Consider the following 19,090-nt stretch of genomic DNA (forward strand, 5'->3'; position numbering starts at 1 on the left):
GGAGGGAAAATCAAAGCCATTCAACGTGGCAGGAAAATGGCAGAGGAATTGATTTGAGAACATTGAGGTGAATGACGTATAGGACCAAGCACACACACACACAAACTTCCTCATCATCATGAATCAATCAAGCTTTATTTATAGAGCACTTTTCATATAAACCCAAAGTACGTTCCTCAATAAAAAAGGCAAGGTTAATGGCCTGACAGACCGACACACTCGGGAAATACATGGGTACGATAATAAGAATAAAATCAAACGTGTAGTATTTATGATCTCCAAAAAATAAATACCTTAACAGTCCAAGCCCTGCATCTCTGCTAATGCTCTCCATCCCCAAACCTTGGCTAGGCACATCTTCCAGCATCAGCCGTCACCATGGTCACAGATAAACCTCTGTCTGTGTTGCTATGGTAACCATTCTGGGAAGTTAAGCCTGTGACTGCCATGAGAAGCAGGATAGAGAGGAGCAACAAAATGGCGGCGAGATTAAATAAGACGCGCTTATCACAACAAACAAACAATGGATGCTGGGAAAGCACACAATGTGTCTTGAACTCATTCTCCTCGGTGGACATATGCGCATGGACGCGTAAACATAAACATGACGGCCCACATGCACACACACACAGCTCTTAATCCCATTCCAGTAACCAGAGAGAATTGGTTCAGCATCAGTAATCTCTGAAAAACCCAGTTTGGGGAATTTGTTTGATATCCTGCTCCAAGTAGAGCAGCACAGATGAGAGGCTAAAAAAAACAAGTTGAGCAGAAAAATGTGATGCGCTTCTTCATTGAAGAATTAGCAGGACTAAAGTATTTGAAAAATATGTCTATGCTCGGTTGTACAAATGAAGATCCAGAAATGCGTCAATAACCTGACACCAACATAACTCTTAATTCTAATTCTTCATGTTTTGCATTCATGTGTGCAGATGGCTGCTGTTGTGTTTTGCTTCTAAAAGTTTGCTGGAGCAATCAGAGGATGGAAAAATGCTGACATCATTGCAGGCGAGTGATTTGGCCCTGTGAGGATGAATTTCAGATTAGATTTTGAAAAACACACTCCCATTTCTGCCATGATTTGATTCATCGTCACCATCGTTATTATTGATATCGTAAATGTGCTTCTGATCGTGTTCAGTTGGCCTTGACCAAAAGCTGTTCTAGGTCCAACATAGGAGCTGTGTATTTTCTTCCGTTTTGTGCAGGTGTATCTCAATAGCTTTGCCCTCAAGGTGCATTCTTCTTGATGCTCTTACCATGGACTCGTGTTTCAACCCCCACCCACTTTCCACTTCTTACACTCTGGTGGAGACCTTGTCCCCTCATGACCATAGTCTGGCTCGCTTCATAGACCAAATCATTTCGACTACCCCTTACCCCACAGTTGCCATGGTAACCATGTCCGGGTTTGTGTGTGCACACTGCTAGGGGATTGGTTGCCAGGGGCTAGATGCTTTCCAATCAAATCTGTTACTGGGGTGTGAGAACCCCCTATTGTGGACAGCAGCAGAAAGTGAAAGACAAGAAGTGAGGGAGAGGGGGGCGCCACCTGTTGGACAAGGCTGTAGTTTTGGTTGAGTGGCGCAACCACCAGGGCAATCGTTTTTTTCCGAATATGTATACCATGTATTTATTGAGGTCATTTAACTTGGTGAAGCAGCCCCCCCAAAAAACGTGAGTTCTCTGCCTAATGCACGATCGGGGTGAGATGTGGTCACGATGACAGCTGCCGGACGGCTGATGCCTACTGACAGCTTTGTGATAGATGAAAACCATGGATGGTGCCAAGCAGAGACACGGTGAACCAGTGATTCTCTAACTGGGCCGTGTTTCCCATCTGTCACTGTCAGGAGATTCAGTGTCCCAACACACCCAAAAACATTGCACATTGGCAGTTAATTATGTTGCCATCCATCACTAGCAAAAAAGCTGCATCCACATTAGCTTCAGGACTTTTTCCATGAGAAACACTTGACCGCAATCTCTGACCGTAAGCACGATCTATTTCCTATTTTACCCAAGTTACTGTCCATGACTGTCTGTCTCATGGTTTTCTTTTTCATAAAAAAAGAAATTTTTTAATAGATGAATAATGCATTGAGTAGCTCATGAGCATTTAGTTATGTGGCTATTTATGTGTTACTCTCATTGTGTTTTAACTCAACCAGAGTTTGACAGTTTGATTACTGAGTTTTTTGGCTCGGAGGACAGGATGACAGATGTCTCATAAAAGTTTGGCTTACTCCCGAACAATCCCTTTCTTGTCCTTCTCCTTTCGGTCTTCTCACTCAGTTCTCAGTTCTCAGTTCAGTGCTGCCTCCCTCATCCAGCCGCATAGCATATCTTCTCATCTACGCTGGAATTACAGCAAAGCCAGCATCTCAGAGGAGCGAGCGCTTTAGATTGCTTGCAAAGGCCAATGGGATAAATGAGCTTCACATGCACAAAGGAGATGACGTTATCGCTGCAAGATGTCTTAATGAGTTGGTGGGGAAATATGGAACCGTATTAATTCTCATGAACTGAGAGAAAGGGAAGCATTGTTTGACATAAAATACATTGAGATATCATGGCACTGTGTTATGTGGAAATATAGTGGCCTCTTTGACAAAGGGATGAGAGACATTATTAAAGTGACTGATGCATGATACATTTCCATCCTTATGCGTCCGCTTGTCAAGATAGACAACGGAGGAGATCATTCAAATTGTATTGTTTAAAAGCCTGGAACCATTCACTCCATCTTACTCAGACACCAGGTACCATCTGCAATTTTCTATTAAACGCTAAGACGCGACATTGTGACATTCACCTCAGCTCGTTGGCCCACATTTCAAAATATTTCTAATGCAGATGGATTAGAGAGTGCTGCTGCTGCTGCTGTGAAATAAATTAACCACACATCGGGAAAAAAAATGCAAGGTCGATGGGATCCAAACAGCTAATTCATATTCCTTTCTGTCATAAATTGACGAATCACATAATTACTTTAACAGCAAAGTTTGCAGCATGTGCTTGGCTCAAAATGAAGAAAATGAGAAGTTGGTTGATGCGGGTCAGGTGTCAAATGTCTTTTCAATGTATCTGACAACTTAGCCAAGACTCACAAAATCAAACAAAAAGTGACTGCAGCTTTGGCTAACATGCCTCAGATGGTTTTATACAGTCTTTCAAATTCATTTGATATGGTCTTTCAAATTAAAAGACAGGTTCCATGATACAGAGCTTGAAAAAAAACAAGGAGCATTTTGGTCAGTGAAGTTGGATTTTTTTTTTCTAGGCCTGCATTTAAGCTAAAAATGGAAATATCCGATGATATCATCTTAATGATAATGTGATCTTTGAAAGTGATGGTACATGGTCAGGGAAACACTGCGGATATGACAAAATAGCTTTTGGAAACATGGAAAGTCAGGAAGCAGAGGTCACCGTGGTAAATGGCACAATCCCAAGCTTGTAGTTAACAACCGCCATGTCACTGACCTGCAATTAATGTTTGCTTTTTATAAATTGACACCATGACATTTCCCCCCAAAAATGTTCCTGTTGCTTTTTTTACACAGAAACCTCATGGACAAAGATAGTAGAAATGATCATGTAGTTTGCATGAGGTTTTTGGATGAACCAAAAAAATGGTCAGCTGTCTGCCTCATTTATTTCCATGGAAAAATGGTTTTATTTCAAATCCACCTTTTGCACTCTCCATGGATTGTCCAAGCCTCTCAGCTTCATTCCATATGTTGACCGACATTGAGGGTGTGGTGAGTCTCCGGAGGACAATACAATAAGAATACGTCTTCTGGCTTGAGACATTCTTTCTAAACTAGCCAGTAAACAGCTGCAGCGAAAATCGTAAAAGATTCATGTTCATGACCAGACATGATGGGGACTGTGTGAATCTAGAAGGTTTTGGAGTCACGAATAGGGACTGCACCTGGTTTCCTTTGCGTGGATGTTTTTGTCATTACACAGCAAATTCCAGTTACAGCAAACTGTTGAGTTTGAAGAAGAAGCTAACTTTTTTTTGGTTTGCCTTTCCAACATTATTATAATTATTATATATAAATGTGGAAAGCACAAGCGAGGATGAGGCGCACTCGATGGTGTCACTATGTAGTATCACCAAATGGTTCAACTCGCATCGTGGGAGAGCTAGTTTGCATTCCTGCAGCGCTATTGGCCGATGTGACGGCAAGCTACGAGTTCTTCAAACTGCCTATACGTATACATTTTTTTTGTTCAGGGATTTAGCGAGAGCCGCACAAAAAGGCAAAGTAGATAAGGTGACAAAACAAAGTCAGTTGCTGATATACATCTGTACAAGTTTGTTATCGCAGCGTTCACGGATGAGAGCGTAACCAGGTGCCGAGCAATGCCAATGAAAACAAAGAAAGAAATTAGGATGAACTGTAATGCAGAACACATGCAAGTCAAGTGAAAAGGTCAGGGGGTGGGGTGGGGGGGTGGGGGCCGTACCATTTACGAGCACATCATTTCGGGTGACTCAAATGTAACAAAAAATGTCGGTCATGTGGCCTTAAATACCTTCGCGCCGAAAAGTTATTTTCAAGTAAACCGTTCCATATGTCGAACTAATAAATAATCCCAATCCTCTCAAGACGGAATCTTTAGCAAAACATCTGGGATTCTTCATTATGCATGCAGCGCTATACACATGAGGATGGGTGGATGGATAGTTTCCAAAGTGAAAAGAGGGAGAAAACCAATGAAGGGGAAATGCTGGAAAGAAAAGTGGCTTGTCGGCAAAAAGTGAAATATCTGAGGCTTGGCACCCAACCAAAATCCTGCGTGGCCATGTTTATTGTGATAATCTTTGCGTTGGCGCTCCAACACTCCCTCTTTTAGTTTTGTGTGTTAGGTAGTTAGGGACAGATGCCATGGAGGATTACGGATTGTCAACCCTGAGCAAAAAATGCACTTGGATACCGCAGATATCATTCCAGTGTTTGTGTTGCTTTGCCTGTCTAGAAAGTTGCTTGGATGTTTTGTGTTTGTCTTGTAATGTGACACCGATAGGGTGAAGTCAAAGCGAAGGAAGAAAGATCCAGTTTGATCTAACGTGGTTTCTTCCTCCTTCTGGATCTTTTCTGTGGAAGATTTCAATCTCTGGCATGTTTTTGTCCTGGTAAATTTAAACCCAGAGACACTTGTTGACCCGGCAAAATCAAAAGAGCAAGTTATAACTTTGTGAAAAATGGATTGATTGTAATTACAGAGCATGAAAGGTACATACCGAAACAGCTGTGTGCGTTTCAGATGTTGGATGGCATGCACAATATTCAAAAGCAAAATAGGCGGAAGAAGGTTTTTTTTTTTTTTTCCCCCATATGTTTGAGTGTTGCTGTTTTTTTTTTTTTTTTTCATGTGTGTAATTGAGTGAAATTAAACTGCACAGCTCCAGAAAAATCTTGACTATGTCAAAAGTGCTTTAAGGAACACCCGCTGTTCCAGACTGCTGATTAAGACTCGTGCTTCCTGCTTTGTTTTGAATCAATTAAAGTGGTCCTGCTTCTTATTAATCGGACATAAGAGACTGATAAGCGTGTCTCGGCTTTCTTCACTCGCGCCTTTTTGTTAGATGGATGTGAAAATGTTGCCGCTTCTGTTTCTTTTCTCCAAGACTCGAAAATCAGGAAACCAGAGGAACTGATTTACGGCTCGTCGTCTGCTGTGGTGTTTGTTTGTGTGCCGGTGTAGGAAGACAGATGTGTCTGGTTTGGTATGTCGTGCTTAGAGCGTAGGTGTCAAACGTGAGGCCCGGGGCCCAGATACGGCCCATCGCATCATTTTAGGTGGCCCGCAAAGACAAATTGTGCAATGACTTCATGTGTCAATACTAAAATTACAAATTGTCTTCACTTTTAAAACATTGCTAGGAATTATTAGTATTTATCTTTTACACATACACATGTTGTATACTCAAATGCCAAGAAAAGGTTTTCATTGTGCCGTTTATCATTTTTCCAGATGCAGAGCGCTTAGTGGGTGGGAGTGTCCGAGAAGTGTGCGTCATTGTCAGGAGTTTTAAGATAAACCGGCCTGATGAAATAGGAGCCTTCGGCCTTGCCGTGGCCCCCCCATCATCCATCTGGTGATGTCACCTGTGATTGTGTGTTACACAAAAATGCCTGCGTGTGTGCTGGTGTGTGTGGAATTTCAGTCCATTAAGTGACCCTGCAGAAGGGCCTTTGGGAACTGAGGGGGCTTGATATGCTTGTCAAGTGGAAGGTTGATGCATCTTCAGCACCGCGCCTCCGAAGCTGTTTGTGTGCACACGCACGCGCTGAAAGCATTTGGGCTATTGTTAAAAAAAAAAAGAGGCACTTATTAAACCAAGACCCCACCCTTGCTCATTGGGAACCTGAAACCATTCCAAACACTGCAGGAGGAAAGGGCTGAAAGAAGACAGAGGTATAGTTACCTTTCCATTCCCATCGGTGAAAGCATTTTGCTTGGATTAGTTTCACACTCTCACTGGGACCCTGGGGGTGAAAGGAGCGTCCAATCAGGATTAGCGAGCTGTAAAGGGCTTCAGATAGCCTGGTGATGAAGAGCAAGAAAAACGGAGCGGTCCCGCCTTTCTGGCTGACAAAAAGAGGAGGCGGGACCCAATGCTTGGCAGGCAACAGATGTGTGTGTTAATGAGCGACAATTGTTCTCAAGTGCTTAAGTTGCCAGTCTGAATGAGGAACAACTACTGGGCTTGCCAAAAATGAAGGGGATGCTAAACTGCTTGAGTTTTTGTGGCTGTGAGAAGGTGCAAATGTGCAGGTGCTTCTGTGTGTGTGTGTGTGTGTGTCCGTGTTCACACCTGTGAGCTCAGACACACACACACACACACTCATTGCTGCTCTCAATTATCTCCAGCATAAATCAATGATGGGTGCGTCGCCATGGCAGCCAGTATTGGTGACGGCAGGAAGATAAAACCAAAGATCTTTCATTAACCTTTAAATAACTCGCTCTTTATTTTAATAGCTGCACTATGAATACCAATTGATATTTGTGAGTTACAAGGAAGTTAGACGAGAACTTTTGCGTTCAATGACTTCAATGGCATGTATGGAGGTCAGTTATTACAGCCTAGACAACAGGCAGTATTTCATCCTGAAAGTGAATAAAAAGACAGATATTTTTGTGGGATCCTAGTAGAAGTGTTTTGCTATGTGTCTTTTGTCCGGGAAGCACATCAGCAGACAAAAGGCAGCAATAGTACTTGCGCCTCAGGGGGAACAAGGGCAAGAGAAGGCTCTCTTTGTATGCGAGGCTCACGGACATTTTGGCTGGGAATGGCGTTTTAAAAAGGAGCATTTTCCACATGCCTCAGCAGTAAGTGAGGCCTCTGTAACCGCTAGTAACTCAATTGTGCCACATGATTTCTCGGTGAGTAATCCACAAATGGCCACTCGGTGCAAACAGCTTGGAATCCGGGCCTAATGAGCCAGCAGAGGCAAATCACAGAAAGAGACCCCCAAAAGGATGAGCTGAAAGATTGATGGAAATGTGATGCACACTTAGCTGAATGAGAAAAGAATGGGAACAACAGTTTACAAAGAAGTGAAAAACCAGATGAGTCAAGAACGCCGCAGCCAGGAAGTGGAAACCGCAAAAGTATTCACTAGTCAGAGTAAAACATGACAAGTCTGCCATATTTGCCATTGTTTTCACGTGCGTAACGCTTTTTGCACTGGACACACAATGCATGCGATGTGAACTGAGAATTCGGGATTGCTTCACCATCAAACGTTCTTTTGGGTAGAGCCGAGAGATGACACGACCCCCACCCCATGAAAATTCCTCCTACACGTCTGATGAGAAGTTTCATTCATACGAGATTGAGAAGAACGACATGGTTCATGGAATTCCATTCAAATGCACAATTTGGGCATCATGAGAGCTTTTTATGCCAGACCCTCCAAGTAATATCCCAAATGCAATTTAAAAAAAAAAAAAAGAGAAAATCACTTGAAGGTTATAGCGTGAGACTTGGGAGTGGATTCAACTAATTTGGAGCTACAAAAAAAAAAAAAAAAAAAATCCATCCAATTGTACCTCGGAGAGAAAAGGACACCGTTTCCATAGCAACCGTATTTGTTCCTTCTTTGTTGTCTCACTCACCGTATCCTATTTTGGGCCCAAATAAACCTCCAACAAGTTTAGAAAACAAGCAGCCCAAAGGAAAGGAACATTGGTACACATTTTAAGAGGAGAGAGGGATTTCTGTTTCTGGGAAGGAAAGCTAGACATAGAGGAAAACAAAACATTGAAAATCCAGATGCACCCGTGGCCTTAGTGACAAACACTAAAGCAGGTCGATATGGTAGCACTAAATCTAGACATGCAGTGACACAACTATTCCTGCCCTATATTTCATATTTAATCTGCTCCGCCTGAGGATATCTTGGCCCAGTGCTGTGTGTAATCTTGTCGAGGGGCAGATGGCACCGTCACAGAGTCAATCGGATCCCCTGGATTGGGATGGTGTCCTCCAAGGGCCGCCGTGCCAGGATCAGCAGGGTTGGCTGGTGAGATGCAGCATCAGCAGAGTTGAGGAAGAAGGTCATGCTACCGTTTTTTTGATTTTCCAGCTCTTGAAATGTTCAGTCACTTGTAATGCAGCCTGGAAAAGGCTTGATCGTGGGAGGTTGGCTGCTTGAAAATTAGATCTTGGGTCCAAAAAGATTGGGCTTGTCAATCTGTGGCCCGCAAAGACCAGATTTGGCCCACGGAGACCAATTGTGCATCGATTTTTGTGTCAATACTAAAATTGCAAATTGTCTTCACTTTTAAAAATAGAGATGTTTCTAGCACTTTGTATTCATCATTTTCAAATGTGAACAGTTCTTACTAGTGTCTGATTTGAAAACTAGTTATTCGCCTTTTTTCTTTTTTCCAAAATTCAGAAAAAAGTAAAAGGAGGTATACCCAAAAGAAAATATCAAAGTTTCCTAGGCAGTACATTGAATAGTTACTTGAATATTTCAAAGTGAGGAAAGCAAGCAGCCGAATGGAATGAATAAAATATGTAAAAGCAGGCAGAAGTCTTACATCACACACTGGCAGTGTGTTGACAGCCGCTCTATTTTAAAACAATCACACTCGTCCTCATCAGACCTTTTACCTCATCTCTCGGGAGGGTCTTTTCTTCAAGTTCCGTTTACGCTACTGCCTGCAAGAGAGATTTTTATTTCTTTTTTTCCATCAGCCTACCTTTAATTTCTAAATTGACAGGAGATCACTGCAATATTTGGACAGTTGAATTTGCAGTCAAACTCCAAATACGTTGTTATCTCCAATGAGCAGATGATGTGAGGGAACGTGTGTGGTCTTCTTAACGGATGAGGGAAAGGCAGACAGTGCTGAGGGACAGTTGAATGGTATCCCGGAGCAGACTGAGACTTAATGAATGACTGCATGGGACAGTAATGAAAAGAGGATGGAAGGAAGGAAGGAAGGAAATGTGCTACTGAGGTTTGATTTGTTACTGAAAAGATGCACTGTGCATCTTTTCTTTTGGATCTGTGTGTGTGTGTGTGTGTGTGTGTGTGTGTGGTGTCATGCATACAATTCAAATAGTCATTGCATAAAAGAGAGGGAAACCCGGGCTACCCACGTGACTTGTGCAGACTTTTCCGTTTTATTAACTGGCCATCGTGAAGAAGTTGAAATGCCAATATGCGATTTCAAGAAGAAATCTCCTTCTTTATTGTACGGCTGCTCTTCACGAAGAATAAGAACATGTCGAGGATAAAGACAGCCAGAAGGGAACTTCAGCTGACTTTCCCATAAGATGGCGCAGAGGAGAAAAGCAGACGTAAAGAATGGGGAAAGGTTGAGTGACTAAACATTTGCTTTGGCCGCTGCAGAGTAGTCTGTTCGTCCCCGAACGTGCACCCAGAGGAGCCTCTGGTTTTGACCATAAATCTGAATAGGGTGGGAGTTATCATACTTCCTCCCCCCCCCCCCTGCATCCCCTCCTCAACTAAACCCCACATTCCTCCCAGACACTGCTTCATCCAAACAAAGTGGCCAGTTCCCACCACTAGAAAAATCTTTGTCACGGAAAAAAAAAAAAAAAAAAAGACCATCTTAAGAGTCCTTGGGTTCATTTTATTTTACACTTCTTATGCATGAAACACAAATGTTCATTCTAACTTCTGACAAAGCGGAATTCGATCAACTATCTTCACTCACACATTTTAATCCACCACAAAGGAGAAAGTGAATACGAGAAGCGTGTTTGGGATCCATAAAAGAGGCGCGGGGTCGTAACGGAGACAAGCGTACTGATGAAATGAGTTTGAATTCAGAGGCCGTTAGTTATAGAAACCCTGGCAACACATTCCAATGGTGTCTGTCTTGTCCCTCAGAGCAAGTCTTTTGTGCTTATTGAAAGGCAAAAGGAGGCGGGAGAGACGGTTACAGGGTTTCTCCCTTCAGGCTATGGAGAATAAGAAGACAATGACCTCATCTTTACACTTTTGTGGTTAGCGTGTGCTTTTTTTTTGTGTGTGACAGATGTAGCTACTTGTTGATGGCATGCATGCGAGATGGGATACAGGAAGTGTTCTGTCAACAATGGATTATGAGGAATGCTCCTCATATATACCTCTCTCCACTGTTTTTGTTTGGTCAAATGATCCAAGCATGATATTGGCAATTGCTAGCGGGACCGTTAGTGGTGGAGTGTAAACACACACATAAAGAGAAGCTTGGGTGGTGGGCTTCAACAGGAAATTCCTTTATAGCCTTTCTGCTGACTAAGTGAGAAGTGAGGAAGAAAGAATGTAACGTATATGGTGTCTGTGTAATTTGGGGTCCGGTTAGGGCAACATATGCACAATCCATTACAGCGCGATTGTGAAGGAGCCATAAAATAATTCTATAAAAGTGAGTAGTTAGTATTTCACAAGACTGCTGGGGTGAATTTGCGAGATGCGGCAATGTTTACATGCAGGAGATCACAGATCAAGATTCTGTTGAAACCTCCAATCAGTGTTAATGGTGTGATGTGACCAAAAAAAAAAACAACTGCTGCATTTAGACCAAGTGGTCAACCCACTTATGATTCAATAATCACGCTCCACTAATCTAAATAAAAATGGGGAAAAGCAATGGCCCGTATTAAGCACAATACTGCAATTACAAAAGCCGCGTAGAAAATCTGGATGATGGTCGCTTTAGTGAAATGAAGAGGGATTCGGTGTGAAAACAATTTGCATCAATAAAGGCACAGATGGTCAACAATGGTCATGTGGGGGAAATGTGCTTAATCCACGTCTGCCACAAGAAAAGAAAGGAGTGGCAGAGTCTGAAAGGAACACAACAAAGTGGAACAACACCGACCTCGTGTGTTTTATTTGGGATCTTACAACCAGTTTTATACAGACCGGCGAATTTCTGTGGCAGCTATCATATTTTACATTGATTTGTTTTTGAATCGTTATGATTTCACGGTACTCAGTGTAAAATAAAATTCTGTGCATGGTGCAAGAAAAATGAAACTTATTAATATCTCATAATACTTTTAATAGCACAAACAATTGAGAATTCATACTGAAAGCAACCCAATAGAAAATTAATGTAACAGGTTGAAGAACTTTGTCATCCAAGTGTGAGTCTCAAAGACAGTCAATAACAGACATGCAAGACATTGCGCAATCAGATAACTCCAGGGAAATACAATGATTTGCATCGTGTTCAATTGCAGACAGCAGTACTTTTTTGTGAAATGACTTTGAGAGATCGATCGCGCTCACTAGGGCCATGAATCGAGGAAAACAAAACAAAAATATAGTTTTGTGAGTGACTGTCAAACTTGGCAGGTTTGAATTAAAAATTCAAAGAAATCATTTAGAGCTTATAATGTAAAAATGGGTGAAAATCTAAGGGTGTTAAGACTTCTGCTAGGGAATTTAGAGATTGGCACAAAAAAGGCAGGCAAGGGTAGGCTTAATAATTGCTCTTTAATAATAATCAAAAATGACTGCCGTGGTATTTATTTTCTCCCAATGGTAACAAGCAGCACTTATGCCATTTTAACCTACAGTTAAGCCAGCAAAACGTACATAATGGAAAAAAAAAAAAAAAAAAAAGGAGTTCCTCCATCGTTGTGGGAACACATCTTCTTGATTACAAACTCCATCTATTTACTGGTGACATTTGCTCAGCATTCCGGGTTGGCTCCAAGAAATAGTCAGGGCCGGTCCGTCACGTTGTCTGGCTTTAGAGGCCGACCTAAATCTTGTCTCCCTTTACAACAGGTTTACCAGAACTGGTCCAAACCCCGTCTGGAAAATCTCCAACTGACAATTATGACAAGGTGACAGTGTGGACAAAGATTTAACAACGCATGGTTCATCTGCAGAGAACTAGCTTGGATGGCAGGGACATGGTTGATGCTGCAGAGGCGCTCATTCCCAGTTCTCCCAGTCTTCTTCCAGCTAGTTTGAAGGAAGAAAAAAAACACTCATAAGGATGCCACCGATTCATAAGCGAGTAAAAATGATATCCAAGACAAACCTCTCCAGACGCTTCAATTTTAGAGAGCGCCATTTGAACTTCTTCTTCTGTCATGTCCAGATCAAAGTCTTTCTCCCAGTCCTCACTCACGTCAGTACTAGAACCTGGTGGACAAAAGCTGAATTACAGCCTTGACATTTCTGTCAACTTGGCTGCAATATTATTTCAAAAGGATTTAGTTGGACATGCATCATTGTTAACCTGATTGTGAGCAGTAAATGTCTGACGACAATAAAATCAAAAAGAAAAAGTAACCTCGGAGGAATGTACCCTTTTTGCCATTGTTAGACGGCGAAGACTTGCCACTGTCAGAGTTCAGCTCAAACACTCTCAGGTCATGTGGTCCTTCTTCCTTTCCAGCCTCGACTTTTGCTGTATCCGCAGTGACCTCTCGCTGGGTTCCACTTTGCATTTGTGTGTGCTCAGGCATCTTGTCTACACTATCGTCCACAGTGACCTCGGTCAGCTTCTTTGCCAAATGGGTGTTGACCATCTCCAGCTGCGTTGGCAGACTGACGCTGTCGCTGCTAACTGAGAGGGTGGCGTCGCGTTCGTCAGCGGGAGACAGCGTTGTACTACTAAGCGAAGTGGTTGCTGCGGGGGTCATCGAAGGGGTAGGCGCTTGCGTTGAGCTCGTGTCCAAAGGGGGAGTAAAGTTGAGCCTTGATGAGGACGCGGTACCAAGAAAATCATCTAACAGAAACAGGAAGCCCATTTAGTGGAAATGAGTCAAATTGAAAAATGGAGTCAGAAGGTTGCTAGCTGCTAGCATACCCTCCTCCTCTTCCTCCCAGCCAAGGGTCTCTGTTTGGGAAGTCTGTTCTGCCCTCTGCTTCAGCACCAGGCGCCGTGCCTCCTCCTAACAATGCAGAACAGTACAGAAATCATAAATGTTTTCGAGAAGTTCATTATCATTCCAATCTCTCATATTCACACGAGGCAGCAGGAGGCGCCAAAGCCTATGAAACGAGTCGCATGCTGGGGTTACGCTTAATTTGAAGAATATGCACCATGTACTGAAGGATGCGCTTACCTGGTCCAGCTGGAATACTTTGTAGAAGTACCTTTGCCAGAACTCCCAATGGGCAACCGCTGCCGGAACCTTTGATTGAAACAAAACAAAAAATCAACATTTTCTGATTGTTTTTGCTAAAAGCAACTCACGGTAGCATGACTGAAGTACACGTACCATTTTTGTGTAAAGCGCTCGTATTGAGGGACTGCTAATCAACAGCTCAGCGATATCGCCTTTCTTATCCTCCATATTGAAGTTGGACAGCCAGTTGTCAAATTGCTCTGGGGGGCCTGAAAAAAATAAATACAATTATATCATAATTAACTTGGTGCCACTGAGTGCATGTCTTACCATCAGGTTCATTGCAGTATGTGGCAGGATCAGCCTGCAGACTGTAGAGACGTGCCTGTAGAGTCATTAATTCCTTTAGTTTTGCATATTGACAGAAAAGTCTTGACACAATGTTGTAATGTCAGCACTGTACTATTTCGATGAACTGCCATAAAAGTAAAAGGTCCACCTTTGAGCTATCGTAGACTTCTGTTGTTCCAGCCGGTGTTGCCACCAACGTGATAACATCGCAGTCGATGGTTTTATCAGGGGGTGGTGCGAGTGTGTCTGTTATGACTCCCAAAAAACTAGAAAGACTCTTCTTCACCTTCTCTGTGGTCTCTGATGAGCCTTCAACCTAGGAAGAATGGGGAAATGCGCCATAAATGTTTAGCCCGTTCAAATGTATGACAAAACATAGCACTGTTTGTTATATAAGAGAGAAAAATGCAATGACAAAATAGACAGCAACAACTTACCGCTAGCTTGTTTTTGACCGCAGTGGCTGTGGCCACAATTGAACAGGCTGTGTCATGCTGCACGACCGTGGAGAACTCTGTCAAGTCTCGCTTAATAAACTCTAAGGCCTCTGATGACTGCAATGAAAATAAAGATATTATAATTGGAGCAAACACTCAGGCCAAAATATGATGTGGAAATAAATGACTACCTTGTCTTTGACGGCCTGGAAGCTTTGATGAAGCCAGCCTCCCCACCAGCTTTCTCTGTCATCGTAAGATTCATATTAGTTCGATATACGTCAATTTGAAAAATCTGCATGCACCCAGAATCACTTTCCTGCTGCAAAGTCATCGTGGATTGCGTATAACGTTTAGTAACTCTGCTCCAATTTGCAACGAATTGGCTAACGGTTGTGACTGTTGGAGGCTAACGGTCTGGCAAAATAAACGCTTCGCTGTTCTCTATCGATGCTTAGTAAATCAATTTGGCAAGTTAAATATACGCGTCAAGCGTGGATATAATGCACTATTCTGTTTTATTGTTCGATAAGTGGCGATTAACGTCGTCGAGCGCAAATACATTCAAGCTAAGCTAACGGTAGCCATGCTATGTTTTGTAAACAAACGCACTTCCTCTAACGATCCTGAGCATTAAAAAAAAAAGAAAAGTAATTGCCGTTCGTGAGCTGTAGTTGTAAAAAGATTATAACAACGCAAGGTTTTGAGTTGCGAATTCATTTACGGACAACAAAAGCAACTTTTAAAAAGTAAAACTAATGTGCGCGACTTCACACTCACCCTTCAGCCATCTTTTAAAGATGACATCATCACCAGTATTCTGAACTTTCACCCCAGTTACGTCAAAGCAATACACACGTGACGAAAACTGTTTATAGCTGCCTCTTCATCATCATATATTGACATATACGTAAAAACATATCACTCTAATAATTTACTTTGCTCACCTTTAGTTTTTACTTTAGATCTCGTGTTTATTTTGTTGTCGTCACGTTCTACTATCTACGGAGGTCTAAGAAGACCAATTCTAAAAGATTTCGCGTTTTTTAAATTCTGCTGCATAGCTGAGGCAGAGATGGTTAAGTTCTGCACAGGTTACCTGACAATCATAAAAGATTATGAAGTGTATATGTCTTGCAGTTGCAAATCAATTGTTTTCATTAGGGGTAGGGGTTATATTCTAATATATATTTTAATCTTAGAATTGACTTTTTTTTAAAGCCTCACGGTACCATTGACCTGCAAAAAATGAGATACAAAAATGTAATCATATGTCATATTGGCTACACCAGGCCACATTTGAGAAGTATTAATGACGCCCCCCCTTCTCCCTCAAACCAAGCAAGGACAACCCCCCCCCCCCCCAAAAAAAAAAAAACACTAGAGAAGGGACCACAGATGGAGGAATCATCCTTCCAGGAAGACCAGGCAGGCTTCAATGGATGCTGAGTGGGCAACATTGAAGACATAATATGATCTTATACAATATTAACCAGTCGGCTCCCAAAAATTACGAGTTGTTCAACCTTGCCTTGATGAACGACTTCGAGACAGGCTGTGTGTGTGCGTGCGTGCGTTTGTGCGTTGCGTGTGTGTCCTGACCCCTCAGCAGCTGTGCTTTCTACTCATTAGTATGTATTCCGTGTTTGGGGGCTGGGGGGGTCGTCTGTTGGCTTTACTAAGCTCAAATGAAGAAAAAAAAAAACAGACAACAAAGCTCTGTAAGTGTGTTGTCACTTAATTGACGATAGCCTTCATCCAGACGCTACACCATGTGTGCATATGTCCTGCAATATGTATCCTCTGTCCAGTGTCTCTTTTGCCTTAATTGGGTTTTTCAGTGTGCCAATTAACTCTGTCAATGCCGATTGAATGAGCCAAGACAGACAAGGGCTTCTCTATTGATCACAATTTGAATCGGTTAACATATCCATCTGTTAACAATATCAAGGCATGAATGAGTTTTATCCAGTGACATGATTTACAGTGAACTATAAAATACCATTTTAACATACAAATACTATACCGTAGTGCAAAAATATTCGTATACTATATGAGTTAAAGTTAGCAACTCAATAACAATCTCAATATTGAGAAGGTGCAGTTAGATGAATTAAATACTCATACAAATCCCAAAAAATGAAGACAGTGCTACAGTGCAGATGACAATTTGAGAATCAATTTTGAAAAATGATTTTTTTTTTTCTGCAACATTGCTCCTCATCTATCATTGCAACCCAAAGCTGCTGAGGCTGCTTAACATTGCCTTGATGACAGGCCATAATGGTCCACAGAGGACCTGTCCATATTGTATGATTTAAGAAGGGGTATCCATTACGCAGCGCAGCGCACTCACACCCACAGACACGTTCTCACCAGACTGCCCATGCCACGCCGTGGGTTAACACCATCTGGTGCCGATCAGGAAACACCAGCTTTGCACAAGTCAATGTCTCTAATTATCTACCTTGACCAAAGGGAGGGCGCTTTCCACTCATCTCCGCAATGTGTTCTGCTTCCCATTCCCACCTGTGCCCTGATAAAAGGAGGGAGGACCTCTGGTCTGTGTGTCAGGGGACAGGCACCAGGTGATGCAGCCACGGCGCTCGGTCCCCATGCACGCCAGAAGCTTCAGTGCTTGCTTTTGCCTGGCCTGGTGTGGCAGCTGCCTCCCCCCACTGAGACATCCCACAGCTGACAATTCCCCAGCACTGACAGGGGCTCCTTACACTGTCAATAGCCTCATATATTAGAGCTAACCGCCTTTGTGCTGAGTGAGGGTGTCAGGCTTTTTGGCCTGACAGCGCTTGTTACCATGATGAAATGTAGATTGAATGGGGAGGGGGGGGGGGGGGGCTGTGTCTCAGGCACGAGAGCTCGGACACCCCCGGCCTTTGTGTCCCACGCATGGCTATTGTTCCAGCCCATTCAGGGCTCTCGGGAGGCCCGAAGAGGAAGGTGGTTGAGAATGAGTTACATCTCTTCATTTCTCCCCTGATCTGCAGATCATCTGTCAGCCGTGGGAGGATAAGCATGTATTTTACACGCTTGATTTGTTGCTAAGTGAAGGCGAGTCATTGTTGTGTTGTTTGCCTAAATCATCTTCATGGTAATCAGTGTGTTTGCACTTTAGCCCATTCTTCTTTTGATCAAGTCTATGTGCAAATACATTTTACACCAGGAGTAAATGAAGGATTTTATGAAAAAAAACAAAAAAAACCTTCAGATAGACTGGCCACATAGATGCCCTTTGTGTGCAGATAAGCAAGTCATGATGAGACAGTGACAAATAGTTGTCCCAGATCTTCTTAAGGACACAGCTACGTCCCTCGCCTGTGCCGGACAAAAGTGACGCGGCTTCCTGGCGCCTGTGTTGTCCTTTCATCCCCTACACCCTGTTGAGGTAAAGATGGATGGACACCACATTCAGCTTGTGTGTTGTCGCTTTGTGTCGGCCTTCTGTCCCTCTTTTGCTCTTTGAGAGGTCGCTGCCTCCAAAGCTGGTTATCAACCAATGATACCCTAAATCTCCTTTTTTTTTTTTTTTTCCCCCCCCACTGCTTTTGTCCTTGTCCTTATAACTCAACTGAAAAAGAAAACTTGTAAAAACCCATGAATGAAAATATAAGAATATCAGCACACAAAGTGTTATGATCATAAGAAATTTAATTTATGAAAATAAAAATCCTCTACAAAAAGACATACCAAATCAAGGTTTTGACAATGGTTCTTCATCAGATAAATTACAATATTTGCTACTCTTGATAAAATCCCTTGTGCATTTTGAATATTTCTCTTAAAGCAATACAGAAGAGACCGGTCGTAAAAAAAATAGCAGCGGTTTGCATGGCGGAAAAATGTATCTACATTATGTACAAATTGCAGCGCCAGTCATGGAGTCCGCACTTTGTTCATCTTCACGTCGTTTGCTCCTTCATCTTGATGGAAACGCCAGCTGTCACTTGCACAGTTACTTGTTCATTGCCAAGCTGTGCAACGAAGAGGTCGGTGTGGGCAAAGTTTGGCACAGTGAGCATGGGCAGGGCATGCCGGGGAAATGCCTGTAGGAGCTGGTCAGGTGGAGCGGGTCCTTCAGAAGGCTCTGGACCGGAGCGTGAAAGCTAAGGAAGCTGCTCGACGGAGGCGAGTGCGGAGCTGGAACTGCTGTTGTGACCGCCGGGGTGGATGAATGGTGCTGAGCGCTCCCCACCAGAGAGTGGAGAGTCTGGGCCAGAGGATGCAGGGGGAGATGGGCAGGTGCAGATGCAGCAGGGTTGATGGACGGGTGGCCGGCGCGACTCTGGTTGGCTCCGTAGACGTCCCCCACCAGCTTCTTCATCTCCTCCAATGAGCTGGACAGCATGAGGATGTAGTTTCGGGCAAGGAGCAAGGTGGAGATTTTTGAAAGCTTGCGGACCGACGGGCCGTGAGCGTAGGGCATGACCTCTCTCAAGCCATCCATGGCCTGATTCAAATCGTGCATCCGCTTCCTCTCCCGACTGTTTACTTTCAGTCTCAGGTCTTGCACCTCTTCCTTGCTGAGCTGCGATCTGGTTTTGGCTTTACCGTCCCCGCTCTGGTCGGCCTCTCTGCCGGAGCGGTTTTCGTGGCAGTACGTCTGAAACATCTTGTTTGAGAAGAAGCTCCCAGCTGAGTCATCCACAACCAGGTCAGGGGATGAGGAGCGGCTGTAGGTGGAACCTGCGTCAGAATCCAT

The 19,090-nt window shown here is 43.2% G+C and overlaps 2 protein-coding genes across 3 annotated transcripts; both read right to left on the bottom strand.

Moving 5' to 3' along the window:
• Positions 1–11,974: 11,974 nt before the first annotated feature.
• bsdc1 (BSD domain containing 1) lies at positions 11,975–15,274 on the bottom strand. Of its 2 annotated transcripts, none has more exons than XM_085932667.1 (11): positions 15,154–15,274; positions 14,565–14,619; positions 14,374–14,490; positions 14,085–14,252; positions 13,916–13,970; positions 13,739–13,854; positions 13,583–13,651; positions 13,324–13,408; positions 12,853–13,242; positions 12,550–12,653; positions 11,975–12,470 (listed from the first exon to the last, which is right to left on the bottom strand). In XM_085932667.1, exons 1-11 carry the CDS (start codon positions 15,162–15,164, stop codon positions 12,441–12,443), a joined length of 1,200 nt encoding a protein of 399 aa, XP_085788793.1. In that variant the 5' UTR covers positions 15,165–15,274; the 3' UTR covers positions 11,975–12,440. The 2 variants fall into 2 exon arrangements, with proteins under 2 accessions (XP_085788793.1, XP_085788792.1); XM_085932666.1 differs by having other exon boundaries at positions 12,820–13,242; positions 15,154–15,268.
• Positions 15,275–18,343: 3,069 nt separating this feature from the next.
• On the bottom strand, positions 18,344–19,090 carry olig4 (oligodendrocyte transcription factor 4). The gene has a single exon (XM_085932419.1). It carries the CDS (start codon positions 19,088–19,090, stop codon positions 18,344–18,346), a length of 747 nt encoding a protein of 248 aa, XP_085788545.1.

The sequence above is a fragment of the Syngnathus leptorhynchus genome, chromosome 15 (genome assembly GCF_054491065.1).
Source record: "Syngnathus leptorhynchus isolate UIUO chromosome 15, UIUO_Slep, whole genome shotgun sequence".
NCBI lineage: Eukaryota > Metazoa > Chordata > Actinopteri > Syngnathiformes > Syngnathidae > Syngnathus > Syngnathus leptorhynchus.